The 20722-nt window shown below is 43.1% G+C and overlaps 2 protein-coding genes across 5 annotated transcripts in view; one reads left to right on the top strand and one right to left on the bottom strand.

Annotated features, from left to right (window-relative positions):
• The window catches only part of FLRT1 (fibronectin leucine rich transmembrane protein 1), a 150137-nt gene extending 138095 nt beyond the window's left edge, over positions 1–12042 (top strand). For all 3 annotated transcript variants that reach the window (XM_075281497.1, XM_075281500.1, XM_075281498.1), the window contains exon 3: positions 9809–12042. In XM_075281497.1, the coding sequence (XP_075137598.1) occupies positions 9863–11896 (2034 nt within the window). In that variant the 5' untranslated portion in view covers positions 9809–9862 and the 3' untranslated portion in view covers positions 11897–12042. The remainder of the gene's footprint in view (positions 1–9808) is intronic.
• Positions 1–20722, bottom strand: part of MACROD1 (mono-ADP ribosylhydrolase 1) — a 496680-nt gene that overhangs the window by 213302 nt on the left and 262656 nt on the right. The gene's annotated exons all lie outside the window — the stretch shown is intronic.

Here is a 20722-nt window from a genome sequence, read left to right as displayed (position 1 = left end):
TCTATATACATACAGAGGTTTCCATCAGTCCATTGATCCCTGCAGCACATGATGTCATATACCTCATCCACGTGACCTCTGCACCCACAATCACTGTACCTCAGATTTCATATGCCTCATCCACGTGACCACTGTACCCACAATCCCTGTAACTCAGATTTTATGTGCTTCATCCACATGACCACTGTACCCACAATCCCTGTAACTCATCCACGTGACCACTGCCCCCACAATCCCTGTACCTCAGATTTCATGTGCCTTATTCACGTGACTACTGTACCCACAATTCCTGTAACTCAGCCACATGACCACTGCACCCACAATGCCTGTACCTCAGATTTCATATACCTCATCCATGTGACCACTGCCCCCACAATCCCTGTACCTCAGATTTCATGTGCCTTATCCACGTGACTACTGTACCCACAATCCCTGTAACTCATCCACATGAACTCTGCACCCACAATCCCTGTACCTCAGATTTCATGTGCCTCATCCATGTGACCACTGCCCCCACAATCCCTGTACCTCAGATTTCATGTGCCTTATCCACGTGACTACTGTACCCACAATTCCTGTAACTCAGCCACATGACCACTGCACCCACAATGCCTGTACCTCAGATTTCATGTACCTCATCCATGTGACCACTGCCCCCACAATCCCTGTACCTCAGATTTCATGTGCCTTATCCACGTGACTACTGCACCCACAATCCCTGTAACTCATCCACTTGACCACTGCACCCACAATGCCTGTAACTCATCCACGTGACCACTGCACCCACAATGCCTGTAACTCATCCACGTGACCACTGCACCCACAATGCCTGTAACTCATCCACGTGACCACTGCACCCACAATCCCTGTACCTGATTTCATGTGCCTTATCCACGTGACTACTGTACCCACAATCCCTGTAACTCATCCACATGACCTCTGCACCCACAATCCCTGTAACTCAGATTTCATGTAACTAATCCACGTGACCACTGTACCCACAATCCCTGTACCTCAGATTTCATGTATCTCATCCACATGAGCACTACGCCTACAATCTCTGCACGTCAGATGAGATGTCGTATACCTCATCCCCGTAACCACTGCACCTCAGATGTTTTTTTGGATTCGCTCCTGGTTGGTTTTGACTTTAAAAAACACCATCTCCTGGCCTCAACACTGTGGAGTATTTCTTGCCACTTTGTGTCTAATAAAAACAGTAATGTAATCTGACTACTAAGAATTATTCTCGGGATGCATTTACATGTGTAAATGAATTGCAGAGTTATTTCTGTGCAGTTTTGCAGCACTTTTTAATGCTTTCTGTTAAGCGTGTCAGCCTGCAGCATGTATACTGTCTATGCTGTGGGTTCTCACCAAGGATTTCAACTTTTTCAAACCCAATTGTGATAGTATCAGGATACCCACTGCGGGAACGCAGGCGTGAAAAAACATTTTGTGATGGTAACATCATTCAGAGAACTCAGAGAAAATCAGCAGAGCTGTCATCACGTGTGAACAAAGCCTAAAAGTTTTACCAGACTAGATGTAAATAGGAAGCATCTTTATGTGGCATTTACCAGAATGCTCTCGATGATGTGAAGATCTTTGTGAAGGTCTCCAAAACTGAACTCATTACCAATTCAGGTCTAAAGATCTCCAGCAATGACAGAAGGCAAAACTGAGACAGAATACAAGGGTTGTACATGTAATGGAAGGGAAGCGTAAAATTAATGTTCCTGATTTAAAATTAATGGCTGGAAAAATAAAGGGAGGGCTGAATGAATTCAATTATTCTGAAGGTGGAGGGGTGAAAGGAACCATCACACCGCCTTTATTACTTATTATCAGAAATAGAACTTTTCTGATACTTGACTTCAGTCTGTCTGCTCACATACATTGTGTGTGTATATATACAGTCCTATGAAAAAGTTTGGGCACCCCTCTTAATCTTAATCATTTTTAGTTCTAAATATTTTGGTGTTTGCAACAGCCATTTCAGTTTGATATATCTAATAACTGATGGACACAGTAATATTTCAGGATTGAAATGAGGTTTATTGTACTAACAGAAAATGCGCAATATGCATTAAACCAAAATTTGACCGGTGCAAAAGTATGGGCACCTCAACAGAAAAGTGACAATAATATTTAGTACATCCTTCTTTTGCAAAGATAACGGCCTCTAGTCGCTTCCTGTAGCTTTTAATCAGTTCCTGGATCCTGGATGAAGGTATTTTGGACCATTTCTTTCTGCAAAACAATTCAAGTTCAGTTAAGTTTGATGGTCGCCGAGCATGGACAGCCCGCTCTCAAATGATCTGAAAACAAAGATTGTTCAACATAGTTGTTCAGGGGAAGGATACAAAACGTTGTCTCAGAGATTTAACCTGTCAGTTTCCACTGTGAGGAACATAGTAAGGAAATGGAAGACCACAGGGACAGTTCTTGTTAAGCCCAGAAGTGGCAGGCCAAGAAAAATATCAGAAAGGCAGAGAAGAAGAATGGTGAGAACAGTTAAGGACAATCCACAGACCACTTCCAAAGAGCTGCAGCATCATCTTGCTGCAGATGGTGTCACTGTGCATCGGTAACAATACAGCGCACTTTGCACAAGGAGAAGCTGTATGGGAGAGTGATGAGAAAGAAGCCGTTTCTGCACGTACGCCACAAATAGAGTTGCCTGAGGTATGCAAAAGCACATTTGGAGAAGCCAACTTCATTTTGGAAGCAAAGATTGAGTTGTTTGGTTATAAAAAAAGGCGTTATGCATGGCGTCCAAAAAGAAACAGCATTCCAAGAAAAACACATGCTACCCACTGTAAAATTTGGTGGAGGTTCCATCATGCTTTGGGGCTGTGTGGCCAATGCCGGCACCAGGAATCTTGTTAAAGTTGAGGGTCGCATGGATTCCACTCAGTATCAGCAGATTCTTGAGAATAATGTTCAAGAATCAGTGACGAAGTTGAAGTTACGCCGGGGATGGAGATTTCAGCAATACAATGTCCAAACACCGCTCCAAATCCTCAGGCATTCATGCAGAGGAACAATTACAATGTTCTGGAATGGCCATCCCAGTCCCCAGACCTGAATATCATTGAACATCTGTGGGATGATTTGAAGCGGGCTGTCCATGCTCGGCGACCATCTAACTTAACTGAACTTGAATTGTTTGTCCAAAATCCCTTCATCTAGGATCCAGGAACTGATTAAAAGCTACAGGAAGCGACTAGAGGCTGTTATCTTTGCAAAAGGAGGATGTACTAAATATTAATGTCACTTTTCTGTTGTGGTGCCCATACTTTTGCACTGGTCAAATTTTGGTTTAATGCATGTTGCACATTTTCTGTTAGTACAATAAACCTCATTTCAATCCTGAAATATTACTGTGTCCATCAGTTATTAGATATATCAAAATGAAATGGCTACTGCAAACACCAAAATATTTAGAACTAAAAATGATTAAGAGGGGTGCCCAAACTTTTTCATAGGACTGTATATATATATATATATATATATATATATATGCAGTGTGAGGTTATTGTGTGTGTATATATATGTATATGCAGTGTGAGGTTAATGTGTGTGTGTGTATATATATATACACACACATATATATGCAGTGTGAGGTTAATTACATCAGATTTTAGGACATTATGCGGGATACAGTTAACACTCGCTTAACTAGCAATGGCGGGACCCCATGGTGAACTTTTGACTGGGTCCCCCTTCCCCAATAACTCAAAACTAGTCCTAATGTGTAAAATCTTTGACTCTTGCTGTAATAGACTATGGCTGGATTCATATCTGCATTGGAGACTCCGCCACAGGTTTCATTTAAAATTGATGGAGAGAAAGGAGGACCATACCTTATAATATCAATGGAAACCTGATGGAAACTCTGTGGATCCCATTATAGTCTGTGGGGTCTCTAACTGCTTTTGGGACATAGCATCAAAAAGTTTTCCAGCATCCTATTCTTTAATTTTTTATTTTTTTTTATTTGCCCCCGTACATAAAATAGGTGCCCTCTGTGGGTGAGATGAGGTTTAATACAGAGGTGAAGCTAAGAACCTGACAAACTTCTTCTATTGGAGCCTGAATAGCACACTAGGCTGTATGAGTGTTATATCTGGGCTGCTGACTGGCTGTAGGAACATCTGTGCCCAATCACTGACCCACGTGAACATGGCGGCCACAAGCCGATAATGAGCAAGTGCTTGTTTATTGGCCGATCCCATCTTATGTGGGCAAAAAGAGAAATCATTGCTCATTGGCAGCACAACTCCGCATGTAGAGGGGATGTGCTGCCAACATTACACAGACTGTATGGAGATGAGGATTGTACGGAATAACAAGGACTCCTCTACTTACATGGACTATGCAAGTGCTGATGACAGGCCGTGATTATTGCTTGTTACCAGGCGGGTTATATATACCATGTAAGGACCCTTATTCTTTTATTCGCATATTTTATCTATTGACATCTGTGCTGGGTGTCCGTCTGCCCCAGATCCATCATGAGCCTGCATTCACATGACCATGGCACTGGATCATGGCCGTTCTGCACCCGAGGGTACATTACAGTGCATGGAGGGATCTGTGAAAACGGACAACAATACGGCAAGGTGACAATGTCAAAATATCGACCATGTGAGCAGCCTCATTCATAGACATTGATGCATCCTCGTAAAGGACGATAACATATTCACATGAATACAGCCTAACTTTTTCACATGGAGATTTCACTTTACAAAAACTGACCCCATTATTGTCATTGGGGTCACTTGGGCTCTGTTAATATCCGTCAAACCACAGATTCATTTTTGTCTGTTCTTTGGTTCTCCAACAAACCACAAGAGCAGACAAAATGGCACAGAGCGTAGCGTCTAGACGCTCACATCCAACTTAGTCATCTCTCCGCACACAGTATACACCAAGACTCAGGACCGTATACTACGAGACTGCCAGAGCTCTAGTTATAAATGAGTAATGGTGTTAGGCCCCCGCGCCCCCGGCTCATATAATATTTAGTAAGTGGAATAGATGATAGGCTCAGGAACAGACAATAGTTATTTACCTAGCCATGGAGGTGAGAGGTTAATACATCCCGCAGGAGACTACGCAGCGGCCGGCGTCACTGGTGATGGGGTAAGCGCCTCTCCAGGTCTGACCCGTCGGGGACAACTCGCTGCCAGCTCTTATAGCAGTACAGAGATTAAAGAAGGAGCTGATGGAGCAGAGTATTGACACTGCGAGATGGTTTCCGAGTCTTTCACTGTAATCCCAGGATACAGAGCGAAAGGAACATTTGCGAATTTCACTCTGGGGAATGAATAAACCATCATACTGGAGCAAATTTCCTTATTTCTATCAGCTATTTGCTCTCTGAATACTTTAAACAGGTAGACAGATCTGGTCCCATTAAAGATGCCGCCATGGGGCTATATGTCTTTTCTCTCCAGTTTTTCATTTGACTTTTCTGTATTTTAAAGTAGATTCCTTACTGTTCACTGAGATTCTGGTTTTTTTTTTTTCTCACCTTATTTGAAGCTCACCATTACCTTTGATGGTATAACATAAAGCCTCTCTATTCAGGTATCCCGGCTTTCCTACGATAACCATTGAAATGGGCTGTCCACTTCGCTCAACAATTTCTCGTAATGATTTCTTGACAGATTTCGCTACTAGGAGAGGCACAAAGACATGTCGACTTTGAACATACTTGTTAATGTGCGGGGCTGTTGGCCTGTCATACCTCTGTACGGCATCTATTGAATATGGCAGTGGTCTACAAGAGCTACGATGGGGCATTGTGGCAGCTGACACATCCCAGTCTACATCCATCTAATGCGGGACCATTTTTGGAGTAGGAGACATCACCACAAGTGTAGTCTCGTCTTCTCTTAAGACGGCAGATGTCAGGTGGAAGGGAAGATCAAGCTGTTGAAATTCAACATGTCTGATCTTACTTGTCCCAAAAGTTAGGAAACCCCCCCCCCCCCATACAAAAGTAATGGTCTTCTGGTCCCACTGAAATGTGTAGGTTCAGCCATCATTCATCTAATGTGTATGGACTTAAAGGGGTAACTGTGATGTCATTTTATTTAGTAAATGAATAGTTTAGCTGAATATAAAAAGAAATTTTTTGTACTATCAAACGAAAATCTTATTAGAGGAATATTCTTCTATATCTTGTTATCAGCTTCTCTCCTGTCGGCTAAACTCATCAATTTGGTGCCAGAGCCATCTTTACTGAAGATAGGCTGCAGTTCATAAGAGTCTATGGAGAGGGGTGGAGGTAAAGCAAGACTTCTATGTCACTAGGGCTTTATTCACATCTATACTGCTTAGTACTGTTGGGGAACTCCTATAATACTGCTAGACATCTGCTGAACACTTACTATTATCTTACGTAGTCTTGCTCGTCTTTGCTCCACCTCCCTCTCCATTGGCTTCTATGTAACCTGGTCTGCCTGTGAGGTGTAGTCAGTCCATTGTCATGTGATATACAGTCCATGGTCATCTGTCCGTATTTCCAGTTAAAAAGCCTTCTAGTGTCATTCCCACCAAAGTGAAAGGCAAAGGCTACTCACACCCACATTATATGGTCATCTCCTCTACATATTCCCTTGGCACCACAGTCGTCTTCTGTCACTCTGCAGTCATATGTAACCTCCTCCTCTAGGGGGCGCCACTCACAGCAGGAGTAATGTGTGACAGGCGGTTCCTGTGAGAGGGGGAGGAGCCGCTGTATTATGGCTGTGTTCTGAGGTCACCATGAGCTGGTTATACAAGTATTATTCACATTACAATTGACTTGTAACTCTTTTTCCAAAGCAAGCCTTCCAAGAGCGGTGTACGTTGCGTGCATGCTCATTCAGGTCCCAGTGCTTGGATCTCCACCATTTATCACCTATTTCTCTATTCTGTGGGTACCGCGGGTGCTAAACATTTTGGACTGGAAATCCCTGGACACGTGTTCAGATTGTTTGATGCAGTTTTTGAAGCCATAACCAGGAGCGAACTGGAAATAAAGAGAAGCCTCATCTGTCCTGTATATGATGTCGCCCTTTGTGATTCACACCTTGTTTTTGCCTCTAAACCCACATCAAAAAGCCCGATTTATTTATTTATTACTATATTATATATTTAGTTGTACTGGGCATCTTTCCTGACAATTTGTCAGTAATTAGTAAGGGTGTGTAGGAATTATTCTTCATTTTCCACTGCCAGTATTTTTGCCGCGATCAGATGTCAGCAATATGTCGTGGCATCCCGCTCCTGACTAGCCCCGGATGGGAGGTCTTGAGCCGTGGCCCCCATGGCTGAATCAGCCACGGAATCCGCGGAAAGAATGAGCAGGACACTTGTTTTTTCCGCATCCTGCTGGGATTGTTTTCAATGGGAAGCAGGTTCCAGGAAGTGTCTGCTTCGGATTTGGTGACGATATCTGCCCCCAAATCTGCGGCCAATTCCTCCATGTGAAGACAGTCTTATATTACCCACAAAATTCTGGAGTATCTTTTGTTACTGTGTTGTGCCTTTCCTCTGTTAGGGGGCGTTCACACTACCGTCGGTGTCCGACGCTAATGTCCATGCAAAATCTTGCGCGGACATTAGCATCGGACACTAGCTGTGTCCGTACATTTGGCATTGATTTAATGGGACATCAGGTGCGTTCTTTTACAGTCCGTGTCTGTCCTTAACTGTCCGTTCACAAAGATGTCCGATTTTTCAAGCGGACAGCAAAAACCTATGTGTATGTTTTTGCTGTCCGCTTGAAAAATCGGACATCTTTGTGAACGGATACTGAAGGACAGACACAGACAGTAAAAGAACGCACCCGATGTCCCATTAAATCAATGCCAAATGTACGGACACAGCTAGTGTCCGATGCTAATGTCAGCACAAGATTTTGCACGGACACTAGCTGTCGGACACCGACGGTAGTGTGAACGCCCCCTTAATCCTTCTAGAAAGTGAAGTCTAAGGCGCTACTCAGATGACCAGGTACACAACAGTGGTGAAAAAGGGCCACTTTTCACGGCTGTCGTCCATCCATAGGGCACCGGTATTCAGGGCTCTCTCATTGTTCTGAGTCTATTGATGGATTTAAGAAAACACGCAAAAATAGGACATGTCCCAAAAAACTAAAAAAATCAGTCATGTGACTAGGCCCTTCACTTACAATGATTATAATGTCTCGGTGTAACGCCATGAAATTAGTTTGTGTGAATGGAGGTTGACAACTGGGTGTAACCAGTTAGGGGTGTGTCCCTGCACACAGTCCAATCACTTCTGATACTGCCAGACTGCCTAGACACACCCCTTTGACACATGGAATGCTAAGTCCCAGTTTAATTACTAAATTGCAAAGAGGAGTAACAGAGGAACAAAACAATGAATTTCAAGAAAAAAATGGTTAAGAATTGTTGATTTTTGGAGAATACAAGTGTATACACTTCATAAGAGACGTCATGTCCCCTTTAAATAAGAATTGCAGCATTGTGACACATTGCTATAAACACTGTGGCATTTTATGTGTTAAAAATGACTTTCATTCAAGGTAAAGGGTATCACGTTATTAACCCTTTCAAAAGGTGGCGAGTTGCGGCTGATTTTGGAAAGTTCTGGCAAGGCCCCAGCGTAGTGCGAGGAGACTTATATTATGCAGATCTCAGAGGGCTTGAGAAGGGCTCAATCATTATCAGAATGTGATTTCCATCATAATGCCGGTGACGCAGGCTTTAATCTCCCAGCTGAGATGGCTTGGAGAAGCTATTATGTAAGTCAAAAGATGGACTTGCTTTTACAATCATGCGCTTAAAAATCACTCTCAGAACTTCCTCACACATTATAATCACTTCATCTTCTGCGTCTCTTCACTTATTAATTTGCTTTTATGTGGAGCAAAACGCGGCCACTGTGATTCACACGGGCAATCCAGTGTGGCGGCAGAGAAAACAGATACATATATGGATAACAGGCCACACCGCCAGGGGATTCCTACCCTACAGAGCTCACAATCACATGGATCACCAGAAAGATCACCATTAAGAGAACATGACGTGTACGTGCCACATACATACCGCCAAGCTTAACAGGATCAGCCAACTATATTTTTGTGTATCTTCAAAAGAGGACGTTGGGTTTACTCTTTTGGTTGGATTGAAAAGACATACACATTCAACTGAATGGAGCCCTCATGTGTATGGGGGATGGGCCATTAGCCAAATAATACTACAGCTAACAGCTATTGAAGGTGTATGGCCGCCATTACGGCTTATAATACTGTGCATAATGGACAAGGAGTCGGGAGGAAACCAGACATTCTTATGTAGTCTATTCTTTATGAATGGCCAAACCAATGGACCAAATTGAGCACATTAGATAAATATAGCGCTTCTAAGATTGTAGACCCCATCTCAACTCTCTAGGACCTACCATTCTTACAATATTCCCAAAAGCAAATATAGCACCATTGGCTTCCACATCAAGGTGACCCATATTATCTATCCGATAGAAGCAGTCTTGGCCTCACTGACATACACGCAGGATTCCATAACATCCCTGTCCTCTTATAAGATGTTGGCATCATACCAGTAGAAAACAAAGTTTTTAACCATATATACCAAGAAAATAGGCCTGTCATCCCACTAGTAGCCAATAGTTTTGGAGGTAGAAGTCTATTAGTTAGTAATAATCAATATATTTTATAATGTGGTATAATAGATGAGTTGTCGTTGTGTCTTATTCTTTATATTGCTCCTAATTGTTTTTTTGTTTTGTTTTTCCTCTCTTCCAGGAATTTATCCAAATTCATCCGATCCTTACAACTCCGTTGTGATTTGGCAGCACCATGACTGTCACTACCACCACCACCACCACCGCGGCAGCTGCCTCAGCAGCAGCCGCTACCACCGCAACTGCTACCACAGTTGCTATGACTACAGCTACCTTGGACTTACGTGATTGGTTATTCCTGTGTTATGGACTTATTGCCTTTTTGACAGAAGTAATAGATAGCACCAATTGTCCCTATGTATGTCGTTGTGACAATGGTTTCATCTACTGTAATGACCGAGGTCTAACGTCTATCCCAGCCGAGATTCCAGATGATGCAACCACCCTCTACCTCCAGAACAATCAGATCAACAATGCTGGAGTCCCACCAGAGCTGAAAACTAAAACCAATGTTAGAGTTATCTATTTGTATGAGAACGACCTAGATGAGTTCCCGCTCAACCTTCCCCGCTCACTTAGAGAACTTCACCTCCAAGATAACAACATACGCAGTGTGACACGGGATGCTCTTTCCCGTATACCACTCATAGAGAAACTTCACTTAGATGACAACTCCGTGTCGACGGTCAGCATTGAAGATGATGCCTTCCTAGATAGTCGTCAACTTCGCCTGCTTTTCCTCTCACGCAACCATCTAAGCAGCATTCCCAATGGTTTACCACACACTTTGGAAGAGCTCAGATTAGATGATAATCGCATTTCTACCATTCCTCTTCATGCCTTCAAGGGACTCAACAATTTGCGGAGGTTGGTGCTTGATGGCAATCTCCTGGCAAACCAGCGCATTGCAGATGACACATTTAGTCGCCTCCAAAATTTGACTGAGCTGTCCTTGGTAAGAAATTCATTGGCTGCCCCACCTTTAAACCTACCCGCTGCTCATCTCCAGAAGCTGTATTTACAGGACAATGCCATCACGCATATTCCTTATAATACGCTGTCCAAGATGAAGCAGCTCCAGAGACTGGATCTGTCCAACAATAATCTTACTGCACTCCCTCGTGGCCTTTTTGATGACCTAGAGAACCTGAGCCAACTTCTCCTCAGGAATAATCCCTGGTTCTGTGGCTGTAATCTTATTTGGCTTCGAGACTGGGTGAAGGCTAGAGCCACCATTGTCAATGTTCGGGGTTTAATGTGTCAAGGCCCTGAGAAGGTTAGGGGCATGGCCATCAAAGATATCACTCATGAGATGGATGAATGCTTTGAAGGAGGTCCCCAGAGCAATGTAGCATCTGCACGAGCAACTCCTGCCGGTCCTTCAATCACTACCCCTCCGCAAGGATCGTTGTTTACTCTCAAGTCTAAAAGGCCGGGTATTCGACTGCCAGATTCCAATCTGGATTACCCTATGGAAACTGGTGTAGGGACAAAATCTTTGGTGATAAGTGTCAAACCACTGACAGCTGACAGTATTCGCATCACGTGGAAGTCCTCCATACCAGCCAGTTCTTTCCGTCTGAGCTGGTTGAGGCTAGGTCATAGCCCAGCTGTTGGCTCGATCACAGAAACCTTGGTGCAAGGAGACAAGACCGAGTATTTACTAACTGCCCTGGAGCCCAGATCTACCTACATTATCTGTATGGTATCAATGGAAACAGGAAACACCTATCTTACAGATGAGTCACCTGTGTGTGCCAAGGCAGAGACCGGGGATGTCTATGGCCCTACTACTACGCTTAACCGAGAACAAAATGCTGACCCCCTGGCTGGTTTACCTCTGGCCGGCATTATTGGTGGGGCTGTCACACTTGTCTTCCTTTTTCTGATTTTAGCATCAATCTGTTGGTACGTCCATCGAGCTGGCCAATTACTAACGCGGGAAAGAGCCTGCAGTCGGGGAAGCCGAAAGAAAGACGATTATATTGAATCTGGCACCAAGAAAGATAACTCTATATTGGAGATTCGAGGACCAGGGCTCCAAATGCTACCAATAAACCCTCATAGAGCCAAGGAGGAATATGTGATCCATACCATATTCCCCTCCAATGGTACCAGCCTTTACAAAAGTACCCACACGATAGGTTATGGCACTCACAGGGGATACAGAGATGGTGGTATTCCCGACACAGACTACTCCTATACATGATGAATCATGATTCCTTGGACTGACCAGATTCCTTCCCATAGTAAAAAACACCTCTGGTTCTCCTGGTGCCCACAAGATTCCTAACAGTGTAAGAGAAAGAATTAGATATATAAGTAAACCTAAGTTATGACACAGACAAGACTCTACGGGATCATTTGTAGGAAAGGAAAAATACCAATATATAAATCCCAAACGCTGAGTCGAAACAAGAATTAAAAAAAAACAAAAAAGAAAAAAAAAAAAGAAAAAAAAAGGTGAGACAAGAAGTAGTCCATATCCCGCAAGTCGAAAGGGTCGCGGGAGAACTTTTACTTTTAGAACAAGGAAATCGGTTCCGAGCGATTTGCGCACTTGGATATCATTTGACGGTTCTTCTTTTACTTTTGTTAAATTCAGGGTGAAAACGAAGACATGGTGCAATGCATATTTGTTTGACATCTCTTCCCAATAGTCCATAGCTCTATTTTTTGTTCTCTGCCGCTTTTTCCCCATTTTTTTTTTTATATATATTATTTTATCACTAGTGGAAATAAATGGCAAAATAAGAAAGAAACTAATTCTACAGATGAGAGATTTGGTTTTTCTAATTACAAATGAGTTTTCCCAGATTTATAGAGAACTTGCATTCATTTCCCCAAAAAAAAGTGAACTGAATGATAGAAAACTAGCCGCGGCGTGGAAAATAATTGAAATGTTACCTACCATAGACTTTCTATACAATAGACTTTTTATTCATCCTCTGTGGAAACCCTTACTGACACTCAGATCCTTCAGCAGATATCTGTAGCGTGTGATGGTAATATAGACGTGTTCAGTATCCCGATGTATCATACACTCCACTACCTGACCGCAAGAATCATGGGTTGGTTAATGAGGTAGAGAATGACAACCTCGCCCAGACCGCAGGCCCCGCTCATTTATCTGAAAAAGACACTTTTTTTCTTTCTTTTTATAAAAACAGGCATATTTCAGAAATGGGAAAAAAAAACTATGTTATCAATTTCTATTCTACCTGGGAAACGGTCAGATTCTTAGCAAGAGGGCGGCCTAGAGCCTCGATGGAAAATATGTATGTACATAGGATCGCATATGTTAAGTTTGATATCTAATGTTCTTGAATAGGATAAGTTGTATTCCCTAGGTAGAGATTATATTGAATGTAACGTCAGATGGGTGAGGTGGTAAGAAAATTCAAGATCACATATTTTACTTCATATTGTAATTCAATTTACGTGAGAAGGCAGCACTTGACCTTTTCTTTTACCAGCCATAAAGCCAATGACTTGTGTATGTAGCAGTCAGTAAGGAGAAGCCTTCATGAGAACATGCAAGGTCTTATTGCTTTCTGCTTCCAGGTAGTGTGGAAGGTGCCTTATTGCTATGTACTGATGTTTCTATGACGCTGTCTTCAATGCAGGCTCATCATTTCATATAGGATAACCATGGATAAAGTTATTATTTGGTAATATGGCTGCTAGAGTGATCTCCTGTTATTTATGATGGAATTATGTAGATTTCATTTCAGTATCTTAAGGAAGACCTTTCACCATCTTCACCAAATCTTTGCATGCTTCAGTAGGCACCGCTCTGTTGATTCTGGAATTTTTTCTCTAGCTCCCCACCATTCCTGAGCAATCATGGTTGTTAGTTTCAGCACAAATATGCTCCAAAGCCAGAACAGAGAGACCGGCTCCGCCCACCTGATAGTAGACAGTATAACTGTGCTGAAACTAACAACTATAATTGCTCGGGAACGGTGGGAGCTAGAGAAAAAATTCCATCAGAGTCAGTGAAGCAGCAACTATTGAAAGATGCAAAGAGGAGGAGCTAGTGGGACTGGTGAAAGGGCCTTTTTATGTGGACTAATAAACATGACTGCTTTCCATTCACATGAATGGGGCTGAGTCGCAATACCAGACGCCACCAATGGACAGCAGTGGTGCAGTAGTACCACTTGTCTAATACTGAATAACTCCTTTTAAAGGAACACTAAACACGGGAAAAGTGCATAACACGTTTCTCAGCACTTCCTCCTTTCATCTCATTCTTAACCCTGGTCTCACAGGACAATTAAAACTAAGAAATATATAAAGAAATCTCTGTATGTCACAGGACATCCGCCATGTCCCCTGTCCTTCTCCCCCTTACTATAAAGTGACACGCTGCAAGACAACTGGCTGGAGCAGACGTCTCCATACTGTGCCCGGTCTGCAGAAGGACAAGAGGTTGTCTAGCCTCACTCCTTGGCCACGTCCCACCTTCTCCGATTAACTCCTTTGCATTCTGCATAATTTCCAAAGGACTGCCGCACAGACTGACAGAACAGCAGGGTGACATTCATCCTTCATTTGTATGTTTAGTGTTCCTTTCAGCCTATGGTCGCTCCCCTGCACCTCATGCGTTCCTGTCTTTGCTATCTAGAACAATTCTGTTTCTGGTCCCTGAATTTCTAATCCAATACATATTCCATGTCATTGTAATAAAAGTCCTCAGCAAGCTGACCCCATCTATTATTGTACAAGTCACCAGCACAGACCAGGAGCGTCGGCGCTACTCTTAGCCCGCCATTCATTTTCTTTTCTCGCTGATTTGTCTTTGTTTGCTGCCGGCTTTATATTAACAAGCAATTTGCAGTTCTCTTCTGCTAGAGAAACTCTATCTGCAACATGTGGAAGGGAGCCGAAATGTGAAAGTGGAAAACAGCAGAAAAACGATGGGAGGAAATATATTTGGGAGGGTAATGCAAATCTCTCACCAGTTATAACAGGAGAAGGGGTGGCAGAATACTGGTGACAATGTGTAATCTCACCAAGGAAACTAAATGTGTTGGCAGATAGTTTTATTATATGTTCTTATCAGAATAGCGTTCTCTATATATAATAATTAGATGGCATTTCCATGTACGAGTGCAGGATCGGGAGGGACAGAATGGTAAATACTCAGCCCCATGCACCAGCCGTCCAGCCAACATTGGTCCTGTAACCTCCACTAACATTGTACAAACTTTACTAATGGGCCAGGCCATCTTTGGTTTCACCTTTTCTGGGTTATGGTGGCTGTAAGTTGACCCCCATAGTCAGGTCAGGTGAGTGTGCACGTGTTCTCAGTGACCTATCCAAACTGATCAGGTAGTTGACATAGCAAATCCTTATCTCCCTTTGACACTTGGCATATGCACAGTAGATAGTCGGGGAGTTCAGCGATATTTATCTAATGTCTGTGGCCATCTTTCTAGTCCTCAAGGATTGTCATGTTATGGAGACCTGGTGGTGGACTTATCCTTACACATGGCAAATAGTAGCGGCCTTGCTAAGGACTGCAGCTCTGGCCTATTGAAGTGGATACAACAAAGCTGCAATACCCAACACAGCCACTAGTATATGTGTGGTGTGCTAAGTATACAGGGACCTAGAAACAATGGAAGACACATCAATCATCATAAAGACCCTCCAATTACATAATATTGATGGGATATCCCAAGATCAGTGTGTAAAGAGGACCTCTGATTCTGGCGCAGTTGGAATTCTTTTCTGCCCCCACCGTTTCCCATTTCTGTTAGCTTCAGCACAATTTTGCTCTCAATTGTCAGGTGGGTGGTCTGTCTTTCTGTCTAGGACCGCCCACTACAAAGAGCCTAACTGCACTGAAACTAACAGAAATTATTGCTCAGGAACGGTGAGGGCTAGAGAAAAAATTGCAACTGCGCCGGAATCCGTGGAGAGGAACCTAGTGAAGGACATAAAGAACTGGAGGTGGTGAAAGGTCCTCTTTAAATCCTAGATACTTTAGGCTCCCTCTAGTGGCATCTCTTGGCATCCAGCATTTTATTATTTAACTCTATAGGAGGTACATCAAGGCCAATGTATTGTAAGGGGGGTATATCAAGGCCGATCATCCCTGTGCTGGCAAATGACTTGCCCACGCCTAGCCATAAGTCAGTTTTATCCTCCATCGGGCCATGTTCCTTGACGAAAACCTATGGCAATTCATAGCTGGGGTAGATTTTGGGCATCATTTACACCAGAAAGTTGCATTCACTGCACCTCCTTTTCGAGACCGATCAGAGCAGCCATTTGCCATAAAAAGGGCCAGAAGTGCTATTTAAAAAGGATTGTGAAGACCAATGATAAATCTGTCCCTATATTTATAATAGACGATGGCCTCTCTGCTTAAAAGATAAGTTACCATGAGATGCCGGACCTAAAGACTGCAAAGGGCAATGGTTGGTAGCAGAGGTGTAGCCATAGGGGGGTGCGGAGATAGCAGCCACTACCGAGTCTTGAACCCTGAGGGGGTTCATGTGCCACATAAAATATACTACTATTTAAAATGGCACAATGGGCCCCATTATAGATTCTGCATTAGGGCCCAGGAGCTTCAATACTGACAGTTAAAGGCTAGTGATGAGCGAGTAGTATTCGATCGAATACCTCGCCAGCATAGGAATGCGTGTAAGCGGCCAAACACCAAGGGGTTAAACGCCTTGAATATTTGATGTGTTTAACCCCTTGTTGTTCGGCCGATTACACGCATTCCTATGCCGGCGAGGTATTCGATCGAATACTACTCCGCTCATCACTATTAAAAACCCTGTAATAGGCAGGGATCAGTATAGTCACATATATAGAAGATGTGTCTCGCAGAAAACCGCCATGAGGAGCCTCACCATAGAAAATCTCCATATGCATACAAAGGAGCCGGGAATAAAAGGCATTTATTAAGGGTGCAAATGTAGAGCGGGCTCTCGGGTGACATTTCCCTTGATGATCCTCCTTCGCACACGTGTTTGTCACACTCATTGGAGAATGAGAGACAATCATGAAAAATGCATGACACTTTACCGGATTGCGGGTTATAAAAGGTTGCAATTTATTTCCTCGTTTTCAAGGAATTGGATCAAATCACATAAGAAGAGATATTTACATGAGATACGTGATTGTAACAGAGCCATTGTGTATTCACTGTGAGTAGAGCTATGCATGGTGAATGTGGGCTCTGTATACTGTATAGGTAGCAGCTGTATACCCATTATTACATCTACCAATTTCTAACCCCAAGAGAAGCCTAACCTTTCTGTTATTTTGTATCACACATTATTAAATAATATCATTGGATTTGTCCCCAGGAATGTGAATGCAAGACCCCCACCCCCAGACTCCTCTAACCTCACACTTTACCTGTCTGCAATGACAGGAGGGTCACTAGAGAAGAACCCGATGCACAAAAACCACGGCTGTTACTAGATAAATGGATATTAGTAAGTGATATGCGCTGTGTAAAATCTTAGGTGCATGTTCACATGGTTGGTTTTGCAATTTTTTCTGTCGCAATAGTGCGTAACCGCCATAAAACGGGCAAATGTAAATTGACCCTTTATGATCCTTGACATTGTTAGTTAATGAGTTATAATGATTTTATATGGCTTGCCGGACCAATAAGAAATATAAAAAATGCATAGGACATTAATGACACCTATAAAGGTCTCCCCTCTGCGTGCGAATCCTCATTTACAGCGCCTCATTTACTAGTAATATGATATAAAGCTGCTCTCTGACGCATTCCAGATGCTTGTTTAGATTTGTTAGATGGATGTCCCATTTCTTCATAGTGGGTTAGTCTTGCTGAAAGGACGAGAGCCGTAAATGGTTTGTCCAGGAATTTTTATTTATGGCGTATGCTTAGGGTCTGACCAGCGGGGGCCAATAAGCAGTCCCTGCACGGATCTGCTGTTTGGAGCCTTGTCTGGCTACATGCTCCGTATAGTGGCCAGAGTTGGTATTACAGCTTGACTTCAATGGGTCTGAGCTGCAGTGACGGTGCCTGGCCACTACACATGGCATAGAGCCATCTACTTGTAGATCTGTGTGGTATATTACTGATCCATTCGGGGGACACCTGTTGCCTATGTATAAAAAACTTGGACAAACCCAGGAAAGCTAGATTCACACCCCCGGAAAATTGGCAGAAAGAAAAGTGAGCCTCTCTCTCCACTGGTTTCGGTCTAAACCTGGACGGACCCTATTATAGTCTATGGGGTTTGCAAGTTTCATTTCCACGTGTAACCACTTTTAAAGCCCGTTTTTCAGGTTCCCATGTGTGAACCAAGTATAACCTGGCCATACATATTAAACTGTATGTTGGCCAAACCTACAAATTTTGGCAGCCTCGGCCAGTCATTTAAGGTGATCTAATGGGAGTTCTTGACTCGTTCTTGATGGCAGATGTTAGAGAAAGATGGGTCAACCACGTTGGATTTCAACATGTTTGTTCTAAAGGACAGAAGCGGTGACCAGAGATGTCAGATACATACACACACATATACACTTGTCCACGCATGCACACGTATTTATGGGGTACTGATAAATTACTGGGTGTATGGGGATACAGAGTTCTCATTTGGCTGACATGAGTATTGCTGGCCTAGGCCAGTCTGAGCATGTCTGTCTGTCTATGAGGGAATTGGAAGAGATCGTTCTTCCTATATGTTTGTCCCGCTTTACATATATTCCATATAATTCTGTCACAAAGGCAGACAAGCCCCGGCATAGAGATCTACACAAGAAGGTTACAAGGTCAGATCATCGAGGCCCCATAATCTAAGATATAACATCAGCTATTACATGAACATTAGTGACCGCTACTAACTCTAACCACTTCTCCTAATTGCCGGCCTGCACCTCAGCTCACCATTGTCTCAAGGTGTCAGTCCGGCAATTATTCGGTAAGTCGTGAGCATTAGCGGCGGCGGCGAAGTCTCATATAATAGCGTCTTACTAAGCGGTTTTTATTTTTCTTTATTGAACCCCACTGTTATATTGTGATGCTGCTTATTCTTATTGTCAGGAGAGGAGGGGACTAGTATAATAGTAGATGGAATTAGCAGAAGGCAGAACACTTACACATAATAATTACTTATAGGAAAGCTACACATGTAATATGCTTCATTGGAACAGAACAATGCACACATGGGTCCTCCACGAAACGCAGCTGAGCCCCGCTATGTAACCACTAATATCTGACTACATGCTACATTTCTGGGGAAATAAGAAGGCTGCAATTGTGTTTGTTGTGTGAAACGGCAACGGATACAACTAAAGATGCAAACACAAGTCACTGACTATACCATTTATTTCATATGTTATGGGAAGTATAGCTAACCTCACTTCTACATGGAGTAGAGTCTGTGTAACCTGTCTTATGACTGGCAACTAACAGATACAGAGGAACCTGCCCGGCTTCTTCTCTAGTGAACGCCATTTCAGTGCAGATGAACTAGAATCTTATTATAAAGCCTTGTGGATTATATAGTGAGAGAATAAAAGGGGCCCAATCCTTTGTATCTCAGATTAGACGAGTGGGTCTCTTATATGTAACGTTTTATGCTTGACATTGTAGAGGGAATGTCACCAGAACCCAGAATATCAACCCAGCAGATAGATAGGTTACGGTTTCCTGAATCATACAGAGGTTTCCCCTTGTGAATCATCATTTTGTCAATATGCAAATAAGCTCTTTGGAGCAACAAGGGTGTTGACATTGAAAGAGCTCGTCTGCTAACGAAAATTGCAATATCTCCTCAACAGAGGCACAAGGGGACAACACTATTTGATTCAGGGACCCTAACCTATCTATCTGCAGGGCTGGGTTCTGGTGACATTCCCTTTAAGAGACCCAGTGGTATATGGAGATGTATTTACAGGCAATGCTCCATGGGAAACTGTATTCGGATTAGCTCCCGTCTCTAGCTTGGCTGATAGAAGTTCATTTGCTCCTGCAGTAATGTAAGACAGGTGCAGTGTAGTGACTATGGCCTGTATAACCTCTAAGCCAAACGGCGGCGAAGACAGATCTCCCTGATGTCACTCATCACCTCACTTCATTGGGATAGACATATCTGAATGCTGCGTTCCTGCCACACAAGGGCCAAACCTTCTGCTCTGGCAGGGTAGCCTTGGTGCTGCAGAGTCATATCCATATACACTTTGGACATCCTCACCACATTTTCCATCTGTCCCCTTAACGTTAGATAGGTTTCTGTCACATACATGCTTGCTTTTATGGTGTTATAGAGCCAATAACCCTGGGAAATGGTCTCTTGTAGTTATTTGGCGGCCATCATCCTTACGGTGTTCATGAACCCATTGTAATTCTCAGCCACTTAGTACACACACACCATATAGATCACTGTACATGGTGGCAGAGAAAAGCAAAGTTTATGTTCGGTATAGGTTTATACACTATACAGAGCCGTGCGAGGGGCTGCCATAGTCCCCAAGGAAGTATTTCCAGGAATCCTCTGTCTATAACCATATTACACAGCTCTTCCCAGAAGGGATAAGCCTGTTATCATCTACTTAAGAACACATTAGTTATTCCAGTTAACATGATGACATGTGACAGTAATCCGGTTACTTAGGTAGTTGGATAATCCGGGGTCCCCTGAGCAGTACCGGCCCGTGTGAAAACAAACTCCATAATGTCATTACCGGCAGATTAGACGCCGACTCACAAGACAACGTCTCAGTAACATTTAGTGTCCGGATTCCGAAAAACATATTTAGGTAATTGCGGAGGTCAGCGAACCGCGGCCATTGACCTTTTCTCGCATTGCAGACCAGTTTTATTCATTCAGATAACCTTTTCTAAAAGGCAGCCATATTCTGCCGGTCGTCCATCCCCGTGTACGGATTAGAATCCATTTACTGCCCCATTAGCGGATGCAGAAGACACCGCAAGTGTGAAATTCAATAAATACGCCCGCTATAGCAAAGCCACGGGATTTTAGAAAATCACATATAAACTATAAAGAGCTACAAACCTTATTCC

This window comes from Leptodactylus fuscus, chromosome 7 (genome assembly GCF_031893055.1).
Source record: "Leptodactylus fuscus isolate aLepFus1 chromosome 7, aLepFus1.hap2, whole genome shotgun sequence".
Classification (NCBI taxonomy): domain Eukaryota; kingdom Metazoa; phylum Chordata; class Amphibia; order Anura; family Leptodactylidae; genus Leptodactylus; species Leptodactylus fuscus.
This window is presented reverse-complemented; position numbering and strand designations above follow the sequence as displayed.